The following is a 24,344-nucleotide window of genomic DNA, read 5'->3' on the forward strand; positions in this document are numbered from 1 at the left end:
TGATTTAAATCCCACAGACAGCTTAAAAGCAGACTTTTGTCTTCTAACCTCAGTAATTTTGGTTGAGACAGCAGATGCTTGTGTCCTGTTTCACATAGCAACAAAGCTCATAGACTTTAACAACAGCTGTTGTTCCACCTACAAAGCTCCTATAGCATATGGGCTCTTTTTGTGAGAAACATTGGGCTTGTTGTATTAGATACAGCAATAAATGACAAAAAGAAGCAGATTAGACAAAGTACTATGTGTAGCGAACCTGTCAACATGTGCAATCAAAAAGTAAAGCATTTCTGGTAAGTGTTGATTAGTGAAAAGAGACAGAAACAGACTCTTCCTGTCAGCTTTGCGCCAGTGCCCTGCCTGCACACTTGGACATTAACTAATTCTACTGCAGCGACAAATTTATCACTCCAGATATGCTGCGTGGAAGGGTTGTAGGTCAGTAGATAGAGTGGGCGTCCTTCAACTGGAAGGCTGTTTCTTTGATCCACATGTTACACGGTTCACATGTCAAAACCTCTCCTGTCGTCCAGATACTGAACCTTTATTACCTCCCCAATGTGAAACCCAAGTACCAATCAAAAGATGACAAGGGCTCCCACTAACCATACAAATTTAGTTCTATATACTGTAAAAGCTCCACCAGATCTTGACAGGTCTTTTTTGTTTGCAGGTATTCAAGCACCTCATATTTTCAGCTGGTTGAACTTAACTGAATGAGAAATTTTACTTAATCAATTTAAAGATCTTTAGAAGATCTGTTAAGTATAAAAGGTACAGGACAAGCTGACAGGCCTGGGGTTGTCCATATGTTATAAGTGTTAGTATTCACAGCATAGGGACTAACAAGTATCTACTCTGGCATCTCTGTTTCTAGGAAGACTCACTTCTCCATCTTTCCAATGACTGAGTTAATGTTGCCCTGATAATCTGCTAGGGGGCTGTAAATCATTCAGACTGAGGCACTAGAAGGCATTTGACTGGCAGCTTGGAAACGAGGCCTGGAGTTTGAGAACTTCAATGGAATTCACCCAAGTTAGCCCTGCCAGGGTAAAACACATTCTGTACTTTTAATCTTCTACAGCTTGCAGCCATATGTTGTACATGTGGTACAGTATGTGAGCATAACTAAAGTTATTCTCAGTCACTCAGATCCCTTTTTCTTTTCATTTTAAAATTACAATTGCTAATGCTTCATTAGATTTTTGCATTTCCAGGAAGAGATTTCATAAATTGCACTACAGTAACAATGGTTTGGCTGCTAATTTTTTTTTGCTGAAAGTGTGATGTCAAACCGATGCATTCAGTAGTGATTAGAAACACAATTGTGGGACAAGAGCAGCTCAATTTACACACCCTCTCTTGAACAGAGCATATGATTTTTTTTCCATAAGTGGGAGAAAGAATTCAATACGAGAACCACCCTGCTGTTGTAATGGCAGTTAAAATACCTCTCAGAGATTTACCGAGTTCAGTGTTTCGGAGCATTGCAAGTGGTCTCGACTCCATTGCCTCTGTCTAGTCAGCTATCTAGGGGCTCCTTCTAGAGGTGAAATTGCATTTTTCACAAAATATACTTTGGGTGAGTTTCTGTCACTGAAAGCATTAATAATTTAAAAGTACTTTGCTATATGAATAGCAGGGAGGCGATGATATATTCAACATAAGATGATGCATGATATTCGCTTCCTGAAAATTTGATGAGATGAAAATTTAGCAGCACTTTGGAGAAATCTAAGAATGCCATTTTACTTCAATAGGTTTTGATAAAGTGTCACAAATCTTAATACAACTTAATTATTTTGACTTTCTTTTTTAAAGGACAAAATAGAGTTGAAAAATTCCCCCACTTGGCTGAGGTATAAAGTTTAGATTTTTTTTTCACTTTTCAATCAGATTTTTTTTTTTAAATATCAGACTGAGGGTTTAAAGGTGAATATCGAAGTTAGAAATCCAACCTTAAAATACAATATGGCTCATACACTTGCGGATAGTTTTTACACTTCTGGTATCCTTTTTTAAATGTTTCTTCAGTGGTTGAATACATACAGTAGAATACCAATAATTATAGCTTATAAGCTAGATTGATTTAGACTTGGATACATTTTTTTTCCCCAGCTGATATTTCTTCTTAATCAACTGTTGTATGGTTTATTTGCATATGTCGTTATATTCTTCTATGTATAACAAACACTACAGTTGTCAGAAGTTTCACCAGTAGAACTTGTACAAGAGTATTACTTTATATGGACTATGTGTTTGGCACATTTCAAAATATACTTTGAATAAACTGTAATCAGACTGTAACACCTTAGTCGCTGTAACATATAGTGAAACTTCATGATAGTCCAATAAGGTTCTAATATGAAAAAAAGAAGTAAACTATTACCATCTTTTTTTTTTTTTCAAATATATGTTGAAAGCTTTAAAGCAACATTAAACTTTTGACCTAAGTAATAGCTTCATTCAAGATATACTAAAGATTTTTTGGGGTCAATTTATAGCGTTTGAAACCAAAGTAATGCGAGAGGGTCAGATCTATTGCCGAATGAGTCATCTGACCTAAATATCCCCTTAAATATTAGAGCTAACTCAAGTTACTATAATAGTGCTTAGTTGTTAGGCATCAAAATAAATGACAATTACCTGATCAGACATATTTTTTATGTAAGATTTATTCCAGAGAGGTAAGAGTGGTTTTACCTTAACAAAATCCATAACTTATTTATCTGGTGGTTCAAACTGGTCTGTTATCAAATTCCAAACCATGGTGGGAGTTTTTTTTTTTGTTTTTTTATATGTACGATGCGGGGTGCCAGTTAATTTCAAGGAGCTAAACCTAGAAGTTACAGATTTAGCTCTCAGAGTGGTTAAAAGATACACGGTATTGCTTTAAAGGAGGGGTGACAGCAACAGATAAACTATTTCGTGTTTTTGACATTGCTTCATATTTAAATTCTACGAAGAACTTTATTAAATATAATGTCAATTTTTTTTAGGGATTGTTTTGGAAGGTCAGACTTTCTTTTTCGGTAAAAGCATTTGATGTGGTGGTGATCTGTGGCTCTACATTGTTGACTTCCAGCAGAGCAGTAAACAAAATAACATCAATTAATCTTGTGGAGCCGCAAGTTTAAATGATGCACATTGTAATGCACGCTCAGTTGGGTGATACCAAAATTATGCAATAGATGCTGAGCAAAAGAACACAAAATGCAAAGTTTGTCTGATAACTGTCGGAACTACCCGAAGTTACACATCCAAACTCCACCACCTACAGCACCACCACGCTGTTGAGTTCAAAGATGTGCACAAGGCTCAATTAAGCCAGGTAATATTTTTCTAATTTTTAAACTTGAATGGTTACAAGATTTTTAATATTTAATTGAAAGTAATATGTAATGTGATTTATTCAATACAAAAATTATAAATAGATCTGACAACCTTAAAAATTGTCCAATTATGTTCTATTTTAGTTATTTAACTTGCATTCATTTGCACACGTATTTGACTAGGATCGTTGATTCTGCATAGAAAGCATGTTTCATGTTGAGATTGAAATAGTTGAGGTTTTCTTGTTCATAAAAATATTTTTTTGTGCATTTGATCTTTTGTCATGTTTTAACCCCCTTCAAAAATGGTACTGCATATAAAATATTTCTTTGGGTATTGATATAGAATTTGATATCTGCTATCATGACAACCCTATTTTCCATGATCTGGTTTAAGACAAATCAGTTAAATTACTGGTGCCTATAGGATGCTACAGAGCAAATGTCAAATTGTTTATTGTAATTACATAATAAATAACCAGTTAATTTTTTCTCAAACATGCATACAGAGTGCCCAGAGAAAAACATTAATCTTCATATTCTTGAGCTTGTAGTAAAAGATTAGACTTCATCCAGATACATAAAGCCTGGTTTGGGTATGTAGAGCAAACTTCTGGGTCAAAATAGACAGGGTGCATCCAGATAAAGCACCCATTAAAATGACCACATTTGATCGCTGTTCCCAGGTTAGAGAAGTTTGAAGCTCCCCCCTGGGGCAACTGCATCTTGTTAACAAATCTGCAAATCAACCACAACTGCAGTGTTTGCTCATGTGGGCAGATCTGTGAAGATAACCCATTCCACTTTGTATGGAAGTAGCCTTAGACCATGAAGCCACATTTGGTTGCAACATGTAAGGGCCTCTATGAACCAGGCATTATTCATCTGAAAAATATTGGTATCATTTTATTATCATGAGATCTTGTGCCAAGCAGCCTTTTTTACACTCTTAATCAGAGATGTTTGGTTTATCTAATATGCAATCCAACTTGTAGTCAAATTTTGCCAAGTTTCCAGTAGAGTTTTGAGGATAATCATTAAATAATTTTGGTGCTGTTTCATGGCCATTAAAAAGTTATACTAAAAGCCAGTAATCCAATTACGATTCAGTATTGACCCGGGCGCCCATTGTTTATTGCTGACAAAACAATAGAATGGCGATCCGCCATGATAGTTGGATTAAAGTGTTTTAACATAATTCAAACATTTTAACATGCTTCAAGTCCATTATCCCTTCCATTTTTGTTAGATCAGACGAGTTGCTTTTCATCCATTGAAAGTCAGCTCCCATTTATCATGTGATTCTGCACAACAGAAGCCTTGCATTGAAGTAAAAGGGGAAGAAGCTTTTAGTTCCCTAAAAGCTATCTTTACCCATTTCTATAGTGCACTCCCTTCATCCACATTCCCTCTCTCCTCCCCTTATTCTAACTTTCCTAAAAGCTAATTCCTTCTGTCCACCTATCTAGTCTTTTTTTTTATTATTTTTAATCTTTTATTATCCAGCCTATCTTTTATCCACTAACTGTCAACACAGTAAAGATAGAGAGAAACTGAAATAAAGAGAGAAAGAGAAAAAGGGAGAGGGAGAATATAAAAGAGGATCGTAACCGGGCACAACTAATATTGTTGGGTGCGGAAAAGGAATGTACTAGGAGGAAAAAAAAGGTCAGGTTTAAGGTTATTGTCTGGACTGTGTTGCATAATGATATGCTTGTTTGCTAGACATAAAAAAGCTGCAATATTTCAAATAACATTAGACACAATTAGACTTCTATTAAAAATTTCAGAAACGCATCCTTCTAACTCCCATATTAATAACCCTTTTTCAATCTATTTAGTTGCTACACAAAATCCAAAGTGTAATTTTATGCTTATACTGCATGATGTCTTGTCAGATTATTGAAAAACGTTTTTACTATGCTATCCAGTCAGCCTAGACACAAATCAATAGATCATAATCTTAGATAAAGGAACTAAAGGGCTATGGAGGACATGGAGAGTCACAGAAAAGGAAAAAAAATATCTTTTTTAATTTAACATTTAAATCTTATAATTAAGAATTAAAAATTGTATTGATCGTTTGAGACTTATATACTGCTGTTTGAAAAGTTTGGAAATCCTATTTCTAAATGGAGATTTAAATTTATGCTAATTTAAAAACAACACAATTCATAAATCTGATAATAAACACCTTTCCTAATCACACATTTAAAAAGGTAATTTCTTATTCCAATTCGTTTTCTTTTTCGTTCATCTCGCATTTTTAAATACTTTTTTATTTTCTCTTTACTTTTGTCATTTTAAGTTTTTTTTTTTTTTTTTTTTTTTTTTTGACCCACATGCAGAATCAGTCAGTTCTAACATTTTAAAAGCAACAAGAATCTGGAAGTGGAGAACTGCAGAAAGTCTGTTAAATTTTCTGGTTGGTTTTAGGGGTGAACCAACTTGGATCAGCCGAGCCCCCAGAAAAGATCCTATATTTAACAGGAAGCTCGCTCACACGAGAAAAACAGCAAAAACTCCAGAGACCCTAATCAATTTATTCTCTCTGTATATCTTTTGCACGGCACTTCTGGTCCCAGAGTACACTGAAAACAGTTAAAATAATCACAGCTGCTATTTCATTGGCTAGCCTGCCTTGGTTCACAAAACAACCAATTACCACATTGAATGATACATCAACACATCTCACTAACCTTTCAGTGTTTATTTTTTTCTTTAATTAAAACAGAAAGGGAATCAAAATATGTATTGACGGTTGGTACATTGAAAAAGGTGTGAGTTCTTAGTTTTAATGCATTTAATTCATTGTTTTTTATTAATATGGCAATTCCGCGCTCTGGCTAACTTGTGCATCTTAAGTTAATTATTGGAAGTTTTTCTTAATTATTATGTGCAGTTTTTGTGTAAAAGCCATGAAACCGCAGTGTTTTTAGCTCTAGGGTATTATACTATGCAAATCTCTTACTAGGGCATTTGCACTCTCTTAGGGTTTTTGAAAAAACCCTCAATTGTAATATAAGAAAGAAGGACTTTATTGGTCCAGGATAGAACTTTTATCAGTCGTAATTTTTTTCACATGCAGGAAAACCAAAAATAGTTTTGGTAAATCCTGTTTTATAGGTAAAAGGCTGATATTTTCAATCATCTCTAAAAAGTCTGATTTCCTCACAGTGATGCTCCATCATGTCCTCTAAATCTGAGGGGGGTTGAGGAGGGCAGTTTAACTGGTGAGTGACGAATGTACCATGTGGTTGACTCAGAGGGTGAGGCTGATGAAAGAGCTGTGCAGCCATCAAAGATGAGGAAAATGAAATGGCATTTGACCTTGTAGAGTGCTGGCGTGTGACGCTCCACCACTGAAGTGCAAAGTAGTTTGTGAACCTTTGGGAATGGGGAGGGGAAAGAGGTCGGGTCTGTGGAAGGCCAGTGAGAGGTGAGAGGAGAGGTCAGGCAATTTAACCCTTCACAACTGATTCAGCAGGGGACTAAAAAGTATGGTGTTGGGTAAAAGTTCTAAAGGTGAGTAAATGTGTGAAAGTCAGACAAAAAGAGAGAGAGAAAAAAAATGTCAAACTCAGGGAATAACTTTAAAGAAAGACATAACTAGTATTTGCTAATAAAAAGATATCCCCAGTGTTGTATTTTCCCTGTTAAAATCAATTAAAGATTAGTGTAATGTAGGTTTTAAAATAAAAAGCAAATTCAAACCAGAATTCTTGATATGTCTCATATGCTCTACATCAGAAATGTCCCACTGTCCCTGCTACTTGATTTAAAGGTAGAATGTAAAGTTGAATAATCCCACAATTTTAACACAGACTGATAAAAAAAAAGAAATTTTCCTCACATTAATTAACATTTTTGCTTCATACTTCATCCCCAGATGTCAGACAAGTGTGTCCTGCAGTCTTTACCAGAACTACAATTCGTGGCCCACTGTTCTAGAAACAGTTGTTTTAATTTATATAGTCAGTGGTTTCGAAACTTTCTTGCTGCCTCCAAATTGGTTTAAAGGAAAGCAATAAAGTCATCCTATTGTTGAGATTTCTTTTCTGTTGAGTTAATTTTTGCCATACTAGTTAATCACAAATACCTAATTATAAGCCATTTTAGTTTTCTGGAAAAGTTACAAGTCATGTTGTGTACACGTTCCACTAAACTGTAAAAAAAATCTGTTTATTGCTTGGATTTTCCCTGAGTTCTGATAAGCAATTAGCTTAGTCTGCTAAAAAGAAAAAGGGTTCCTTTCAGATTCTGATAGGCTGAAAAATAATTGTATGGTTAAATGAAGGAACTTCATAAAATCCCAAATTATTCCTTAAAGCTGTCTGATATTGCTTAACAGTTTCACTTAATTATTGATTCTCACCTAGCACGTAAACTGTAATTGTTTTCAAAAGCCTGTCCTCAGTCCTTTAGTACCACTATGAATATCTGAACCGCACAGCTAAATATCTCTCCTGCTTACTATATTCATGATCCCCTCTTCTACTGGAGGTAGTCAAAAGATAGGGGATGGGATGATACAAGGACAGCTTAGACAAGTAATTTTGCATTTAATTGCCTATAACTCCCTTGAGTTTTGATGTTTAAGCACTCCAAAACTGTTGTTGTTTTCCTCTGTATAATCTTTGATTAAATGAAGGTCAGCATTTTTCTCTAAGCTTCTTACGAGAGAATTTGGAGCAGGTGGATTGCTTAGATAGCGAGACAATGCTTCTCTGCAAAAACTGTGGGAGTCATCTGCTTCCTTTCTCAATCCACTCAACATGCTTTACTTTAAAATTCCTCCAAGAAAATCCTGTCCATTTTATAAATGACAGTTTTTGTTGGTCTTCCTCTCTTTTGTTTCTGCCTAGACCCAATTTCCTAGGCTGTCTGCATGTCATTATGTGGGGGTTTATCTTGCTAATTGAGGCTTCATCTTTCTGGGCTATCTCTCAATGGACATGGATTAAATGCCCCTATCTCTACACTAGTGCCACAGTGGGACCAGCCAGTCATATTTAACACTTGAGTGATTATAGAGGTGTGAAAATGAAAAGGATAGTTCTTGTTTTTGCATGTATATATAAGCCTCATCAACTTTGCAAACATATTATGCTACTCAGAAGAATTGTCTAACATTGGCTCTAAAGTTACACCGTCACCTCACATGTCAGAACTTGCTATCACAAAAACTGCGATGTGTTTTTATTAGAAGAAATTGTATAAATAAACTACTCCCTGTCTATCCAATCTACCTTTTATGACTCAACAGGCACCATTTTCTTTGCATTAACAATTGGCTGATTATTTCTAGTGAGAACATGGATCCTGAGTCTGTGATAGCTCGAGCCGGAGCATAGCTTTATGAATTTAAAATGTCCTCCGTCTACTCTCATTAGCTCTGAAAGCCAACGGATGAAAGTCGGGGTCAGCACTCATGTGCACACTCGAGAACCAAAAACCCTGCCGTCTAAAGAGGAGAGTGACTCAATGATACCCGTCGAACCATCTAGAGATCTTACCTTTTTTTTTCCCACACAGCTGTCTAAAACAAAAAGGGAAAAGGTCATTTATCTATATTTAGCTGCACCTGTGGAAGTTTAATATTTTTTTCTTTCCTTTTTTTTTTAGAAAAACCATTGGAGAGTTTCGTTTCCATCTGAGCCCAACAGATAAGACCAATTACAAAATAGTTGTTAGAGACCTCTCAAGAAAACTGTCCTGCCCTGAATTTGTGTCAGAAGCTGCAATAACTCCCAGTGAAGGTCTTTAACAACAATGTCAAACACATTCCTCTCATCTTAAGGTGAGAGTTGATGCTTTAATAGCATTCTAAATATTTGTTTCGAGCCGTCCTGTCATTAGTCATACATAATTATCCAGATTAAAAGAAGAAGTAAGAGTGAATTAGATGTATTACTGAATTTTACTAAGATTTTAAAGCAAAGAAGAGATCATTCTGAATTCAGAGTTAACTGATATACCGGCTGATATAACCCCTGTCCGGCTGACCTTTGCCAAATTTTTCCTCCACTCTTTTGTAACCCACTTACCTGTCTGCATATCTTTAAAAATATAAATATAAAGGCCATTAGAGCCTAAAAAGAAAAAAAAAAATTGTAAAAAAAGAAAAAAAATTAAATTTTCTTTTAACAGAAACTACACTCATGAGAAATGTCTAATTAGGGGGCCACTGCCGAAGGCACAGCCCACCTATTACTATTGCACATATTTCTTCTGCGTATTTTTAACCTTTAATATACCCAAATCTCATTGTGTCTTACAGTTAGCTTCTTACACTTTTAGTGCTTCCATTGGTTTAGCCTGTTGAAGGCCTCACTGACATAAAACAGAGCTAACTGAGAAAGAAACGTCATGGATGAAAGTAGAATACAACCTGATAAAACATTTGAGTTGTGTGTTCATTACAACATTTAAAGGTTTCTCCCAATTTTGATCATACTGAAAACTATTATTATGATGTCTGTTATGTAAACACCTTCCAGTGTCCATTATCTTATAATTACTCTGGTGACCTATATTAATTTAAATCTGATCATACAGACTTATATTTTTTTTCTAGGTACATGTCTGAGCTAAAAAGAAAAATATGTAAAGTGATGTACTTGAAGTATATTAATTTTTCATTTCACGTCAATTGTGTCACATTATTGTGTAAAACGATTTAAACCTTGTATGTTTACCCTTGATAAAGCCTGCCTAGCATTACTAAAGGTTGCAAGCTACTTGTCATTGACAGATCTCCCTTGGCCCTAATCTCTTCTCTACTATGTTAACAGCAGTATCCTCCAGTCAGTGATCAGAGTGCACTGGGATGTGGTATTTTCTGCATCAGGGTTGACTCTTTATGAACTAATTACAACCCATTTCCCTCTTAAAAGACTTTCTTTTGAGCCCAACACTCAGCTAAGCAAAGTGGACATTTTCTCCACCACACCATGAGGGAAGTCTTTAAATGCCACTCACAATTACAATCTCTATGGCCCTGAGCCTTTTCACACTGTGCCCATCACACAACCAAGCAGCTGATAAGATATAACTTTAATTATTCATTATAAAACTGAGGCATATTTCAATGTTGACTCCCCCTAATTGAGGAACTAGTGTGGTGTAGTCAGTACTATTAGAGCTGTATCCTGCAGACAAATAGAAGACAGTCACTTTTTATTCCGAAAGGCAAGAAAGCACCCCTTCCAAAAGAAAAAGAGAAAGATCTGTGTACCTAATTATTATACTCAGTGAAAGAACTTTTATTTACATAAGTTTTAGTCCTAAATTAATTATGAAAAAGCAGTTTGGTTTCTTTTTTTTTGGATTCTTAAAAAAAACATAAAAAGTTATGTTTTTTAAGAGTTAACCAGGATTATTTACAAATTGTGTTTGTCATTCAGCACATCATCATATAATTGTTTAATATTTTGCAGCAATCATAACACCCATTGTTACTAGGGAACGACCCATATATTTAATCGGCCAGATGATACTTTTGTCTGATATTTTTACACATTTTCTTTTCTTTCGTTATCAGTTTATACATACATGCATTGGCTGATTCATAAGTGCATTCAGCAGCCATGCCTTGAGATCACTTTAGACGTATGCATCACCACTCCGCTACATTTGCTATAAATTGTTACATATTTTGTTTAAATTGTCAAACTTTTCTTCCTTTTTTTTCAAATTGATACAAATGTAACATTTGTTTTCATTGTGTCAATTTGATCAGTTAATTGGGTGAGAAAAACAATATTGGCTCCAAGAATCGTCCCTGATATATTGGCATTAAATATCCAGGATTGCGTAGACTAATGTCAGAATAATCAATATAAACTGGCCTTAAAAACAAAAAACATGGTTGTTCATATCAAATGATTATTAATCAAGATTGTTTAACAATCATTATGTTCGTGATTACTAAGCAGTTAAGATGGAGTACTCGTTGAAAAATTGTGCAGTTGAATCTGATCTTTGCTTTTACTCCCTTAACACACCAGAATAACGTCTACACCAAGTTCGTTAGTTATTGAGGTTTGGAGTCCTTTTGGTGCCATTTGTGTTTTCAGCCAAACAAGGTTTGCGTTGCCAAGGTTTAATACTGTAAGCTGTCATGACTGAGGATGCTGACTGTCAAGAAAAAAATAAATAAAACTTTCTCTTGCCTTATTACAGACTTTCTAAAAGCACCTCCTGGGGTCTTGTTAGCAATAGCTTTGCAATCTTCTGCTTTAAACAAAGCCCACAGAACCAAAACTCTCAAGCCCTTTGACCTTCAGCAGTTACTGTCTCTCCTACGCTTATTGGAAAAGATCTGCTATAGCTTTTTATTCATGGTCATTGTAGCTCTAAGGGTTGGCATTTCCCACTGTGTTCAGAGTAAAGTACATGTCTTACCATCACAGCCCTGAGAGCCTCAGTTAGCAGCTTGTCCCGAATCCTGAATCTCAGAGCTAATCGCAGGGGTGTGAGACATCAGAGGACATACCAAGCAGAAATTTCGCTGCATTTGGGCGTGGGTTTATGTGTGTGAAAGATGGGCCTGCATTGCATCTCTCACAGCCTATGTAGATAAAAAAAGAGCCTCTCAAGACAGGAGAGCCCAGTTTCTGCAACTTACAGTAATTTTCCAGATGTGTTGCAATTGGTAAAAGTCTGTATATTTTCAGTAAGTGCAAGATTGCATTATTTTTCTCCTGGACTCTTTGTTATACAATTTGAAACATAAGTGAGTGTTACAAATTATAGTTTAGTTTTTGAAGTGTGCCCCAACAGCTACATATTATTGTAAAATCTATAAAAAGGATCATCATGCAACATTTCAGTCTCCAGATTTATTAGGTTGTTGCTATAATCAATATCTGTTGAGGGCATATCAGCATGTTTTGATTATTAACTCAATGAAGTGCCTAAGTAGAGCTCACTGTTATGGTTTTGCTTCAGAACAGGTATACCCAAAATATAACCTGTAGAAGCTTTTGCTTTTCTATTACCTTTTATTTGCAAACAGTTACATAAAAAAAAAATAACTAAGTCTTATGTTACCTTACTGAAGAAATGGCAGTCATTAGAAAATTAATAGTGGAAGAGAAAACCTTTTTTTTCACATGCTATATTTGGAAAAAAATAGCAGGCAATAACATTTTGTCTGTCTGTTATACCATATGGTATTGTTATTGAAGATATAGTTAACCTGGAATATTTTTGAATCTAGAATTTTCTGCTAATATAACATAGCCTTGTGAAGCAACCTTTTTATTTAATACAAGGAAGGAATGATATGCCAAGGTCAAATCAATTTCTAGCAGCTTGTGGCAGATCTGAATGGAGGACTGACATGACGCCGTCAATAAATGTTTCCTTTTTTGAAAACCTTTTAAACCTTGTGACTCCATTAAACGGATGCAACATCCCAGCCATTTTAATGTGTTTATACTAAATACATTTGTAATGAAAAAAAAAAAAAAAACAAATAAATGTGCTAACTCCAAAACATATTATTATTAATTTAAACCTGAAGTAGTCAGGAACTCCAAATTCAATATATTTTCATGTTTTCAGTTTGGCCTTTCATTATAAGTTTGGATGTTTTCTTAATGCTATTTTCTTCATAGGTAAAACCTTCTTATAGATACAGTTTAGATGAATCTGAGATGTATAAGGAGACATGAGTGGCCAGAGCACCTAAATAAATAAATGAACCTAGTGTGAGGTAAAGTTCAAGAGGGATGTGTCAACAGGTTTGGGTGCAGAGTTTTGTCAGAGCAGCAGCTGCGCACTGTTGGAATTCTACACCTTGCTACATCAACCAGCTTCTTTGCCTGGATTAGGGCTATACTGTCCATCTGTGTGCAGTCGGCTTACTCTTAATCCCTGCATTTTCATAGGTCCACATCTAGCGGGCAATCCTGGTAGGCAGCTTAGCTTTTTCCAATGACAGAAGGGTATCCTTGCTCCTAAAAATTCTGCTAGCCTACACTTGAGTACTGTGAAAATAATCCCATTTAGGGAGCCAAAGTTTAGGGACTAACAGTTAAGAAAGTTGTTGCTGCTACTTTGTATTCATTTTCTATGACTGTAGGTTCCTAATCACTTTTTAAACTAAATAGATTTGGTAGATGTTTATTTTATAATTTCTGTAGATGACTTCATGGCATTGCCATATAAACTGGTTTATTTTTATGTAATGGAAACCGATGGCCTATTTTCCAACCATGCTTAAAGCTGGAATTAGATTGCAAATTTACAAGCAATGTTCTAGGAAAGTCCGAACAAGTGGTGTAAATAAAAATCCACTCTTGCATTTGCCATCAAGGATTAGCCTGGCAGCTGACTAAGCAGTTTGCCAAGGAAGGGGCTTTAAAGGCTTTTAACACTTTGTGTTGCAGATAACGTAAGCATCATCTCATGGATTTCCCAGCAGCTTACAGGTATTTAACAATGGTATTTAAAAGGGCTCAGGAGTGATGTCTTGTGACAGGTAAACTAAAGCTTCGGGGGATGGATGTGTCTTCTCCCTGCTTGTGTTTTATTGAGCCTATTGTGATGAATTTAATGAAGACAGACAGATGAGCAGAAAACAAATCAGCAATGCACAATAAGTATAGACATGAAGCCTGTTTTACACGCTTAGGTATTGAATACAAATGTCGGATGCCAGTGTATGTTGGACAATGAAAGTGGCCTTAGATGGTTTTATATGGCCTAGCATGTAATGTAGACAGTTACAACTGGGGAAGGTTTGCTGAAGGTTTTATTTAAATCAGTGTACTTCTATGGTAATCCAGAGATTTTAAAAACAAAACAATACTACAGTCAGCAATCAACACATTAGTTATAGGAATATTTTGTAGAACATACTCTTATTTTTGCAGTTTAATCTCTTTTCTGAAATACTGTTTTTATTTAATAATGAATTTGTGTCACCAGCACCCCTCGCGACCCCACTTGGGACAAGCGTGTAAAGAAGATGGATGGATGGATGGATGGATGGATGGATGGATGGATGGATGAATTTGTGTTTTTATTCCACTATGACTACTATATGCTACATGACTTTGATGTCTGACTTTTTTTCTTTATTGTTTATCATTATATAAAAGCTGCAGCTAAATATTATTTTGCAAATAGATTCATCTGTTGATTATTTTTTGGATTAATCGATTAATAAATTGATAGCAAAAGGATCCTTAAAGAAGACTTTTTACCAAATTAAACAGGTGAAACTACAACTTTTCTACTTGAGATATGCTGGACAGTGCAGATTGACAGACGGAAATGTTTTTTTTTTTTTTTTTTTTATCTCAAATGCAAAATGTTAACTTACAATTTTGGTATAATTGCTGCTCTAACTGGGTTGCTTGTTTTAGAGTCTCAATACTCCAGTTAACGAATAATTGATTACTAAATTATTTGACGATTATATCAATAATCAATTAATCATAATTAGTCCGATTATTGTTTTAGCCATAATTATATATTATTAGGATATGTTGCTTAATAACCAGTCTGTATTAAAAGTAGTGGGGGGAAAAATGCAGCAGTTGATTTGTTTGACTCCTAGGTAGGTACTTACTGTAGGTAATAGGTTCAAAAACTTTCATTTTTCAGGAAAAAAAAACTTGTGGGACAATAATTTTACATTTTAATTACTTTTAGGTTGAAGCCAGGTTTTTTCTTCTAAACAGAAAAGCAGTAATTGTTTTAAGATGAAAATGTTATGACTAACAAAATGTAAATAGAGTTTTGTTTGTGTCTGTTGCACTGAACATTCAGACAAACTGGTCTAATTTTAGTAAATTGATATTAGCTTTAACAGATGCTTCTTCTAGTTTTCAGTATATTTTTCTAAAAGGACCATATTTGCAAATATTGAAATGCAATGGATATTTTTCAATGAGCAAAGAAAACTGTATTTGTGTCCTTTCAGCCAGCTGAGCTACTGTGTGTAGCAGCAGAGGGTGCGACTCCTCTGCATTCCTGGTATCCATGCAGTCTAAAAAAAAACTCAAACATTTCTTAACTAAAATTATCTTAAAGCAAATAAATGTGTTTTATTAAAAAGAAAAAACTTTGGAAAGCAAAACTTTTTAAAAGCTTGGTATACCTTTAAATCAGTCATTACCCAGAAAAAATGGATCAAATAGCAAAACTGATTTTTTATTCCTTTATTTATTTATTTATGTAATTATTTACTCCAAAGTTAAAATAAAACAAGTATTAGTCGTTTGAGAGGTACGTGTTTCATGATGATGTAATGTCACTCTATTGTAGGAAGATTATAAAGTACTGTCTGCTTTCATTGTGAAGCAATATCCTCAAGATCCCTATAGATGCCGGCACAAAAGCATTGCTCCCACCATTCATTGATCAAGTTATTGGTCTTGGACCATTGGGGTCTTTTTTATTGAACAGAGTAGTCTTATTTCTCCAACATGTTTATTCTCTTAAGAAAGGTGGGAAATAAGAGAGATGCTTCCCCCCCCACCACCATTCCCTCTTCAATCTACCTCAATTAATGTAATTCTGTGGGAGCTTGCTGATTGCAATGAAGAGCCGCATTCAAGCTCCATGCCTGCGAGGGAATGATAACACCAGATCATTAACAACACAGTGCTGCTAATGTTTACTAGTGGAGGTTATTTTTCATCTTAATGCTCCTGTCTGAATTTCCCTAAAATTTACTGGCGATGCTCTGGGCAATTTTTATTTGCTTCTCCTAAGCTCCCAGAGTAAAAAATATACAGAATTTACCAGGATTTTCCTCTTTTGGTGAAATTGAAGCTATGATTCTATGTTTGGCCTTATCTAGATCTTGTTAGCAGCATCTGTTTATTAGGATATTTCAAAAGCCTGTTTCCTGGATCGTCTCGGTCTTTTTCCACTCTTTTCATTCACCTCAACCTAATTTGCTATTTATCACACCTGTCTTGCATTAAGTTGTTTACTTTGTTTGGTACAGTAGATATTCATAAATATTAGTTGCCTTTCATTGATGCTAGCCCTGTTTACCTTTTCTTTGTTCTAGTTTTGCTCTTAGTTTTATCACTTTTAATTCATTTTTGGACATTTCAATTTTGTATATTCTGACTAGTTACTGAAAATGACCGATTGCTCTACATAACCTGCTGTGAAGCTCCACTCAAAAAAGGATTATGATTGCGTCATTCTCCAGATTGCATTGCAGCATAATGGGTAATAGTAGTGGAAGTAAAACAATCTAATTTGCTGATACCCACTATGTAAATGATCCATAATAAAGGTCAACAGACAAGACCAAGCCTTGGGTAACTCTTCTTAGGTGTCTTAGCATGCCCAACATGCTGCTGGTTCTTTATCTCTGGTTTCCTGCTATCTCAATCGGTCTAGCTTGGGAAAAGACGGATAATTGAGGTTGAGGCTGAAAAACCCCCAGCAGGCTTTGCCGCAGAACTCTAATTTCAGAAAAAACAAACCTTGTGTGTTTTGATATCACTTGATTGCAGATGGTCTCATCAAATCCCCAATCTGAACTTTGACCTCATGCAAAATTAAATGAAATTGAGCTATGCAACACCCACCCATCCTACCCTTTCTTTTCTTGTTATTCAGATGTCCAGTTGGCAGAGAGGAAAGTTATTAGTATTTGCCGCCCAGCATTAACATGTCACCCTGTAATTAACTGTCAACTATTTTTTAACTGAATTTTCTCTCAGCAACCTCTATAGATTTGTTATGGTGCAAAGAATCTCTCCAACCACAGAAGTGTGTGGCATTTATCACTGGATAGAGAGGAAATGCCCTTTGATATGTGTGACTTGTGCAATACTGGAACATATAGTGAACACATATAAATACCAAATCCTTTATACATAGAAATAGATAGTCCAAGTTCAGGAAGTAAGACACCTGTGCACGTCCAACCATTTGCATTTCCACCTCAACAGACTAATATAACAATCACCTGGTTAAGTGAACAGGATGAAAGACAGATAGGCATGACTTTTATTTTTACCCACTTTATACATAACTGTTCAATAAAACATATTCATCCATTTTTATACACTTCCCTAGATGGGCATTGTTTTTATTTTAACCTGAAAGATTAGATGAGCTTGGTGTGAGCCATGGCTAATACATCACATCATTGCCACCAATGATCTTTAATTTAGTCTTCCTCCTGGTGCTGCTTCATCCCTTGGTGTTTTGACTTGCACAGAAGACTATGGTGTGGAGAACAAAAGAGACTGTTACTGTAATGGGGTGCTAAAATGTTCAACATATCTTTTTTTTTACATGACTTAATGTGAATTACTAAAGAAAAGTGCAGTTAATTCCATCTGATGCTATACTGTATTGCCTCATGTCAAAGGGATTGCATTAACTGATTGAGTTTCTGAAAGATGATCTATGGAAATAATGCTTAGCAGTCCACTGCAGACTCAGTGGGAGTAGTAAAGCAAAGAGAAGGTCATTAAAACTCTGAGTCTCTTGCTAGAATCCTAACATTACCTTCTGTGTCACAATGGCTTCTGGGAAATACCTTTTATTCAAGAGCATTTATGGGCATTTAAAATACATTTTGAAGCCAGTGCCAGGTATAGAATACAAAGCTGTCAATTCACTGTAACCTGTATTCATCTTACGCCTGCTCATAAATATTGTATTTGATGTCATACTATCTGTCCTGTTCTCTGCTCTCGAGTCACAGGAGAAGGGCATCCTCTTAGGTCTTATGATTGTTGCACAAACTAAATGTCTTAAATTTTCAATGCCAATGGGCCAATTTTAAAATATGTTTAAACATCTGAATTCCAGTCTTATTTTGTAAATCCACATGTATGCATTCCATTACCAGTAGTACATTTTATCATAATTAAGTTAAGAGCATTAATATTTTACTGTCTTACAAACTATTTGCCTTGTATTTGCTTCTTCCCAGGTAACCGATAAGATGGTGGCCAGGGAAGCGACTGGGCACAGCTACCTGGTGGCTTGTTGGCAGCCCATTCTGATTCTGATGCTGGGCACTGTCCTTTCCGGCTCCACCACAGGTTGTCCATCCCGCTGTGAGTGTAATGTTCCAGATCGCTCAGTGATGTGCCATCGCAAGAAGCTCATGGCAATTCCTGAGGGCATTCCTGCAGAAACCAGATTGCTGGACCTCAGCAAGAACCGCATCAGAACGATTAATCCAGATGAGTTTGCTAACTTTGCTAACCTGGAACACCTGGAGCTCAGTGAAAACACTATCTCCACAATTGAACCTGGAGCATTCAATAACCTTTATGGCTTGCGGACATTGGGATTGCGTAGCAACAAGCTTAAGCTGATCCAGCTAGGGGTATTCACTGGCCTGAGCAATCTCACGGAGCTGGACATAAGTGAGAACAAAATTGTCATCCTGTTAGACTATATGTTCCAGGATTTGTATAACCTACGGTCTTTAGAGGTGGGGGATAATGATCTGGTCTTCATCGCTCATCGTGCTTTTCATGGCCTTAACAGCCTTGAGCACTTGAGTCTGGAGAAGTGCAACTTGTCTTCTGTGCCAACAGAAGCTTTTACTCACCTCCACAGTCTAATCACTCTCAGACTGCGTCACCTCAACATCAATTCCATAAGGGATTACTCATTTAAACGGCTCTATCGGCTGAAAGTGTTGGAGATTGCCAATTGGCCATACTTGGATACCATGACTACAAATTGTTTGTATGGATTAAATCTCACCTCTCTGACCATTGCAAACACTAACCTGACTACCATCCCTTATGTAGCCCTACAACACCTGGTTTATTTGCGATTTCTTAATCTTTCATACAATCCCATTCATACCATTGAGGGAAATAAGTTGCATGACCTTCTCCGTCTACAAGAGTTTCACCTGGTTGGAGGGAGACTAGCGATGATTGAACCATACTCTTTCAAAGGTCTTAACTACCTTAAGATACTAAATGTGTCTGGAAACTCTCTTACCACATTGGAGGAGTCTGCTTTTCACTCAGTTGGAAACTTGGAAACCCTGGCCTTGTATGATAACCCCCTGGCCTGTGACTGCCGGCTCTTGTGGGTTTTTCGAAGAAGATGGAGACTGAACTTCAACAAACAGCAGCCCACATGCACCTCTCCTGAGTTCGTCCAGGGGAAAGAGTTTAAAGACTTCCCGGATGTTCTGCAGCCAAACTACTTTACATGTCGCAAGTCCAGGATTAGGGATCGTAAACCCCAGCAGAAATTTGTTGATGAAGGAGCCATTGTTCATTTTGCCTGCCAAGCAGATGGAGATCCTGCTCCAGTGATTATGTGGCTTTCTCCTCAGAAAAAGTTCATCACCTCCAAGACAATTGGAAGGCTCTCTGTGTTGCCAGATGGCACCCTTGAGGTGCGCTATGCCCAGATTCAAGATAATGGTACGTATGTATGTATAGCCAGCAATGCAGGCGGAAATGACACGTCTCTTGCTCATCTACACATTCATAGCTACTCACCGGACTGGCCACACCAACCCAATAAGACTTTTGCTTTCATATCCAACCAACCTGCTGACACTGGTGCTAATGGTACAAAAGCCAATGTCCCTTTCCCATTTGATATAAAGACACTAATTATCGCAACCACTATGGGTTTCATCTCTTTTCTTGGTGTCGTCCTGTTTTGCCTGGTACTCTTGTTCCTCTGGAGCAGAGGTAAAGGCAACACAAAGCACAACATCGAGATCGAGTATGTGCCACGGAAATCAGACGCTGGCATGAGCAGCACCACAGTAGATGCTCCTCGCAAGTTTAATATGAAAATGATTTAAAATGTGACATTTAATAATTTTGGACTTCAGCACAAGACAAAGTAGAAAAGAAGACATTCCCCCCCCCGCAAACCTGTGGATCATGGTCTGTAAACATAGAAAAACACTTTTTCTTTTCTGTCTAACTGGTGGACTTGACAGGAGGCCTTTTTCCTGAATTAAAAATAATTTTAAAAGATTAGAGGGAATGCAAACATACCCAGTGATACAAAGATTTCAACCGAGCCTTTGAGGGCATTATTTGAATGTCTGATTTGTCACACAAAGATCATCATACTCCCTTGGATATTAATAGGGGAAAGTAATCATTAAATCAAAGCATCCCAAACTCCAGAATATGGGGTCAGACCATAATTGGATCATGTTTTTTATATTATTTTCTTTATTTTATGTCTTGTCTTTTGTGCCGTTGATTTAATGTTTTGAGGTTATTGAGATCCTACAAGCAGATCATAAAAGTACACATGCCTTAAGGCTAAACTAAAGTACATTTTTCTTTGAAATTTTTCTACATTTTTCATGTTTTTTCCCCCCACATTCTTTCAACATTTCTGTCACAACAATGAACAAAACATTGTTGTGAATATACAATACCAAATCATTTTTGATTGCAAAAATTGCAGTAGACAAATTTGAATCGGTTATTAATTCAAAGCCAAGAAACTGCAACAAAAGGTGGAAATTCAAAAATAAACACCTTGGTTAATCGTAGAGTGTTTTAGTATACTTTTGTTACACAGTAAAAACAGCTTATTTAGAATTGTCTCGTTTTAGACTTTATGTCTGCAGATAGAAAGGAGGATAAAGCCTTCCAGGCTGTTATCCTTAACGGCTGAATTTTATTAATAGATGGCTAACACGTATTGCTCTTCATAGTAATTTTTACCCAGTATTATAATACCCAAAAAAGACTGTACAAATTGAAGCTCAACTTTTCATTGATAATTCATCTAACAATGGATGAGACCGCTGTTCTACAGTCAAAAAGAATTACCTCTCTTGGCCTTATGCCGCTGTAAACCCATAAACAGTTGTTCCTGTGGATTGGTTCCTGTAGGGCATTTACAGATTAAACAAAACCAGATATATCAAAGGGGGATGTCAGCAAAAAGGTTAATAATATGTATAAAGTGGTTCTAACTGAGGATTTTGTCATCAGATCTGGTAGTTAAATAAAACAATTCTGATTTTGTTGACACTTCCTACAATGGCAGACTGTTTGTGCTCATACCTTTTTGAAATTGCCCTCAATTATGGTTGCATAAATAGCATTATTTTGTGCTATATATGATTCCATAAAATAAGAAATATTTGTTGTGGTGCTCCTGATTTGGAACACAATGTGGTCCTAAAGCTGTAGAATTGTAGGTTACTTCTCTGAAGTATGTTCTTTTATAGTTATTTGTTTCCTTGTTTTTTTTTTTTTTGTTCTTTTTTGTTTTTTAATGATTGATGATTTATTCATGAAAGTGCCCCTTTTTTCCCCATTAAAGCCATGGAAATGTTACCTTCTTGGATCACTTACAGGTTTGCTTCTCCCCAGAAAAGTGCATTCCGCATCATGATAAAGGGGGAAGAACTTCAGCACCTTGTGCTCCCCTGTCAGTACTGCATATTGAATCTAAGGGTTGAAGCCTTAACTTTTTAACTACACACAATGGACAGCCGGGCTTTGCAAATGTGTGTTGGATAAAGGTATCTATGATGGATGACATTACAGATAATGTCACACTGATCACTGGAAGTAAGGACAGAATATGCAGATGGGTGGACTGACAGATGGTTTCACCCATGGAGAAATCTGAAGCAGCTTTGGTGTAAAACGTTTTGCAAAAAGAAAAAAAAAAAAAAACACTGGATGTGGCTCACAGTTCTCCCTCCTGCTAAATATGAATGCTATTTGTTCAAAGTGTGGCTACTGTATCAAGCCTTTTTTAAGTCCCACATGACTTGGGATTTCTGTTTTTATTTTGTTTTTTGTTACTCCTTCATTTTCATTTTGACCCTGGACTATTTTCACCATGTATAGTCCGAGCCAACTTTTTACAAAAGAAAAAGATACTAAAAAAGAAGTCTATGGAAATTACATTAAAATTGTTCTGTGCAATAAAGGTAATATGCAGATTTTTTTTCAATTAACAAAATTTTGTTGATGTTAAATTGTTGAGAATATGGTATGTTGTATTAAACAATCTATGGACTTTTTAAAAAAGATGTGTTTCTTGTTTTTATTTTTTTTAGCTTAAAATCTAGCACCAAAACACTGGTAAATGAGATTGCATGCAAGGTTGTTATTGAATCACTACATACATTTATTACTTATTTCATAATATATATAATTTCCTACTAGGAACGTATTCTGTCCTCTCTACTTGTTGACATTTGGGCACAATAAGGAAAAAAAAAGCCAATTGAAATGCATTCATTTTTTTATGAATACTACAAACCTTGAGTGTAGAAATAAAAAAAATGTGCCGGAAGCCTGAGAAAAGAGGTAATAATAGTGAATAAAATGCATGGTACATTTTTCAGAATGGTATCTGAAAATCCATTACAGCCATAAACCTTTATTTTCCATCCATCACACAAATATGTGACACAGTCCTCTTGTCCAAAACATATAGTGCCTTGAAAATACATTTCAATATCTGTTCATAATTTTTCAAGATGTGAAACATTTTCAGTTTCTAATATACTCTCTTGGGCATACACTATATTTGATTCATCTAACACAAGCTAAAGCTTCATTCAACAGCCAGGTGCAGCATTTGAGAATCATTGAACAAATTAACCATTACCATTGATGTCTGATTTCTATGATTGAATACCTAATTAAATTCAGATATAAAAGTAATTTAACATAATATGTTTTAGCTCTTAATTACATGTTTTCAGGGAAATTGCAGCTCACTTGCTTTGCCCCATTACATTAATTACCCACCATTAGAAACAGATCATGGTCTTTAAAATTTGTTTAGGGAAATTATTAATTTGAATAGCAACACAAGATGAAATAGCTTCTTGCATTAAATAATGATTTTTATTCTGTAGTAAAGCTTAACTAGACACTAGCAAAATGTGCTTTTCTTTTCAAAAACTAATGCAAATGATCACAATTTTTTCCTGGACAGTGCAGCTTAATTAAACCTTTCTTGACTTTGGTTCAAAACTTGCCCCATTTCTAGTAAACTTGGTTGGAACTCCACAAAAACATTTGACATTCATATTTTTGCTAATAAACTCTATAACTAGATTTGTTTTGTGAGGTCCACAGTTCCAGGCATTATTTTGACAATATTGGGACAATTTGTTTTAGGAAAATTCCATATGTTGTCATTAAAATACACTAGTGGGAATAAAAAAATAAATAAAACAGTTTCAGTTTCTTTTTCTACAAAACAAAAAAATAAACCTAAGGTGGTCTAATTTCTTTCCTTTTTTCCCCCCAATTTCTTTTTCAATATCGAAGCCTGGCCTATGTGGATATATTTGTAGTTATATACAAATATAATACTTTTTTTACGTTTTTAGATATGTTGCCACATTCTGGTACTTAATTTTAAATAATTTGTCTAAATAATCCGGAGGTTGGAAAACTTTATAGCTGCGAATACCAGTAAAACTCAGACATTTTGTAAGTACAGTTCTACGCTTAAAAGTGCTTTCTCCATTTTCCTTCACAGCAACAGATTTTTTTTCTTACTCGAGCGTCAATATGGTTCTCCAAGATCGCTATAAACTGGAGCAGCATAAGGTTCTAACAACATGTCTCATTATATCTGAGGTGACAGAGCTACATTCCTCGATCCAAACAGGTCATTCTCTGGATGATGATGTTTTCATGCTGAATAGTGAGACCCAGATCTAAAGCTGGTGAATTTAATATTTGAATATGTCTCACTAGAAATTTGCCTCAAAAAATATTTGTAGTTTGAATTTGTCGGGTGAACAAACCATTACAGGGAAACATATTCTCCTGCTGATAACTTCACAATAAGCTTTACATGTTATAACATCTATGGCCAGTTTTTTACTTTCTGCAGAGTTCTCTTTTAAACAGAAAAATTTAAGATGAGATGTTGATCTTTTGCCATGAACTTCATCATAAAGCCTGAAAAAAATGTTTTCTGCTAGGAAAATGTTGTGGAACACACTGCCACAACACTTTGAATTGAGTTGGATTTGGTTAGGGATATCACAGGTATATGAATTAAAAAGTATTG

The 24,344-nt window shown here is 35.7% G+C and overlaps 1 protein-coding gene across 3 annotated transcripts in view; it reads left to right on the forward strand.

Annotated features, from left to right (window-relative positions):
- Window positions 1–22,015, forward strand: part of lingo1a (leucine rich repeat and Ig domain containing 1a) — a 185,262-nt gene extending 163,247 nt beyond the window's left edge. For all 3 annotated transcript variants that reach the window (XM_038285191.1, XM_038285190.1, XM_038285189.1), the window contains one exon: window positions 18,262–22,015. In XM_038285191.1, coding sequence (XP_038141119.1) covers window positions 18,274–20,121 — 1,848 coding nt within the window. In that variant the 5' untranslated portion in view covers window positions 18,262–18,273 and the 3' untranslated portion in view covers window positions 20,122–22,015. The remainder of the gene's footprint in view (window positions 1–18,261) is intronic.
- The last annotated feature ends 2,329 nt before the right edge of the window (window positions 22,016–24,344 follow it).

Source organism: Cyprinodon tularosa, unplaced genomic scaffold (assembly GCF_016077235.1).
Source record: "Cyprinodon tularosa strain WSP-4 unplaced genomic scaffold, ASM1607723v1 ctg208, whole genome shotgun sequence".
NCBI lineage: Eukaryota > Metazoa > Chordata > Actinopteri > Cyprinodontiformes > Cyprinodontidae > Cyprinodon > Cyprinodon tularosa.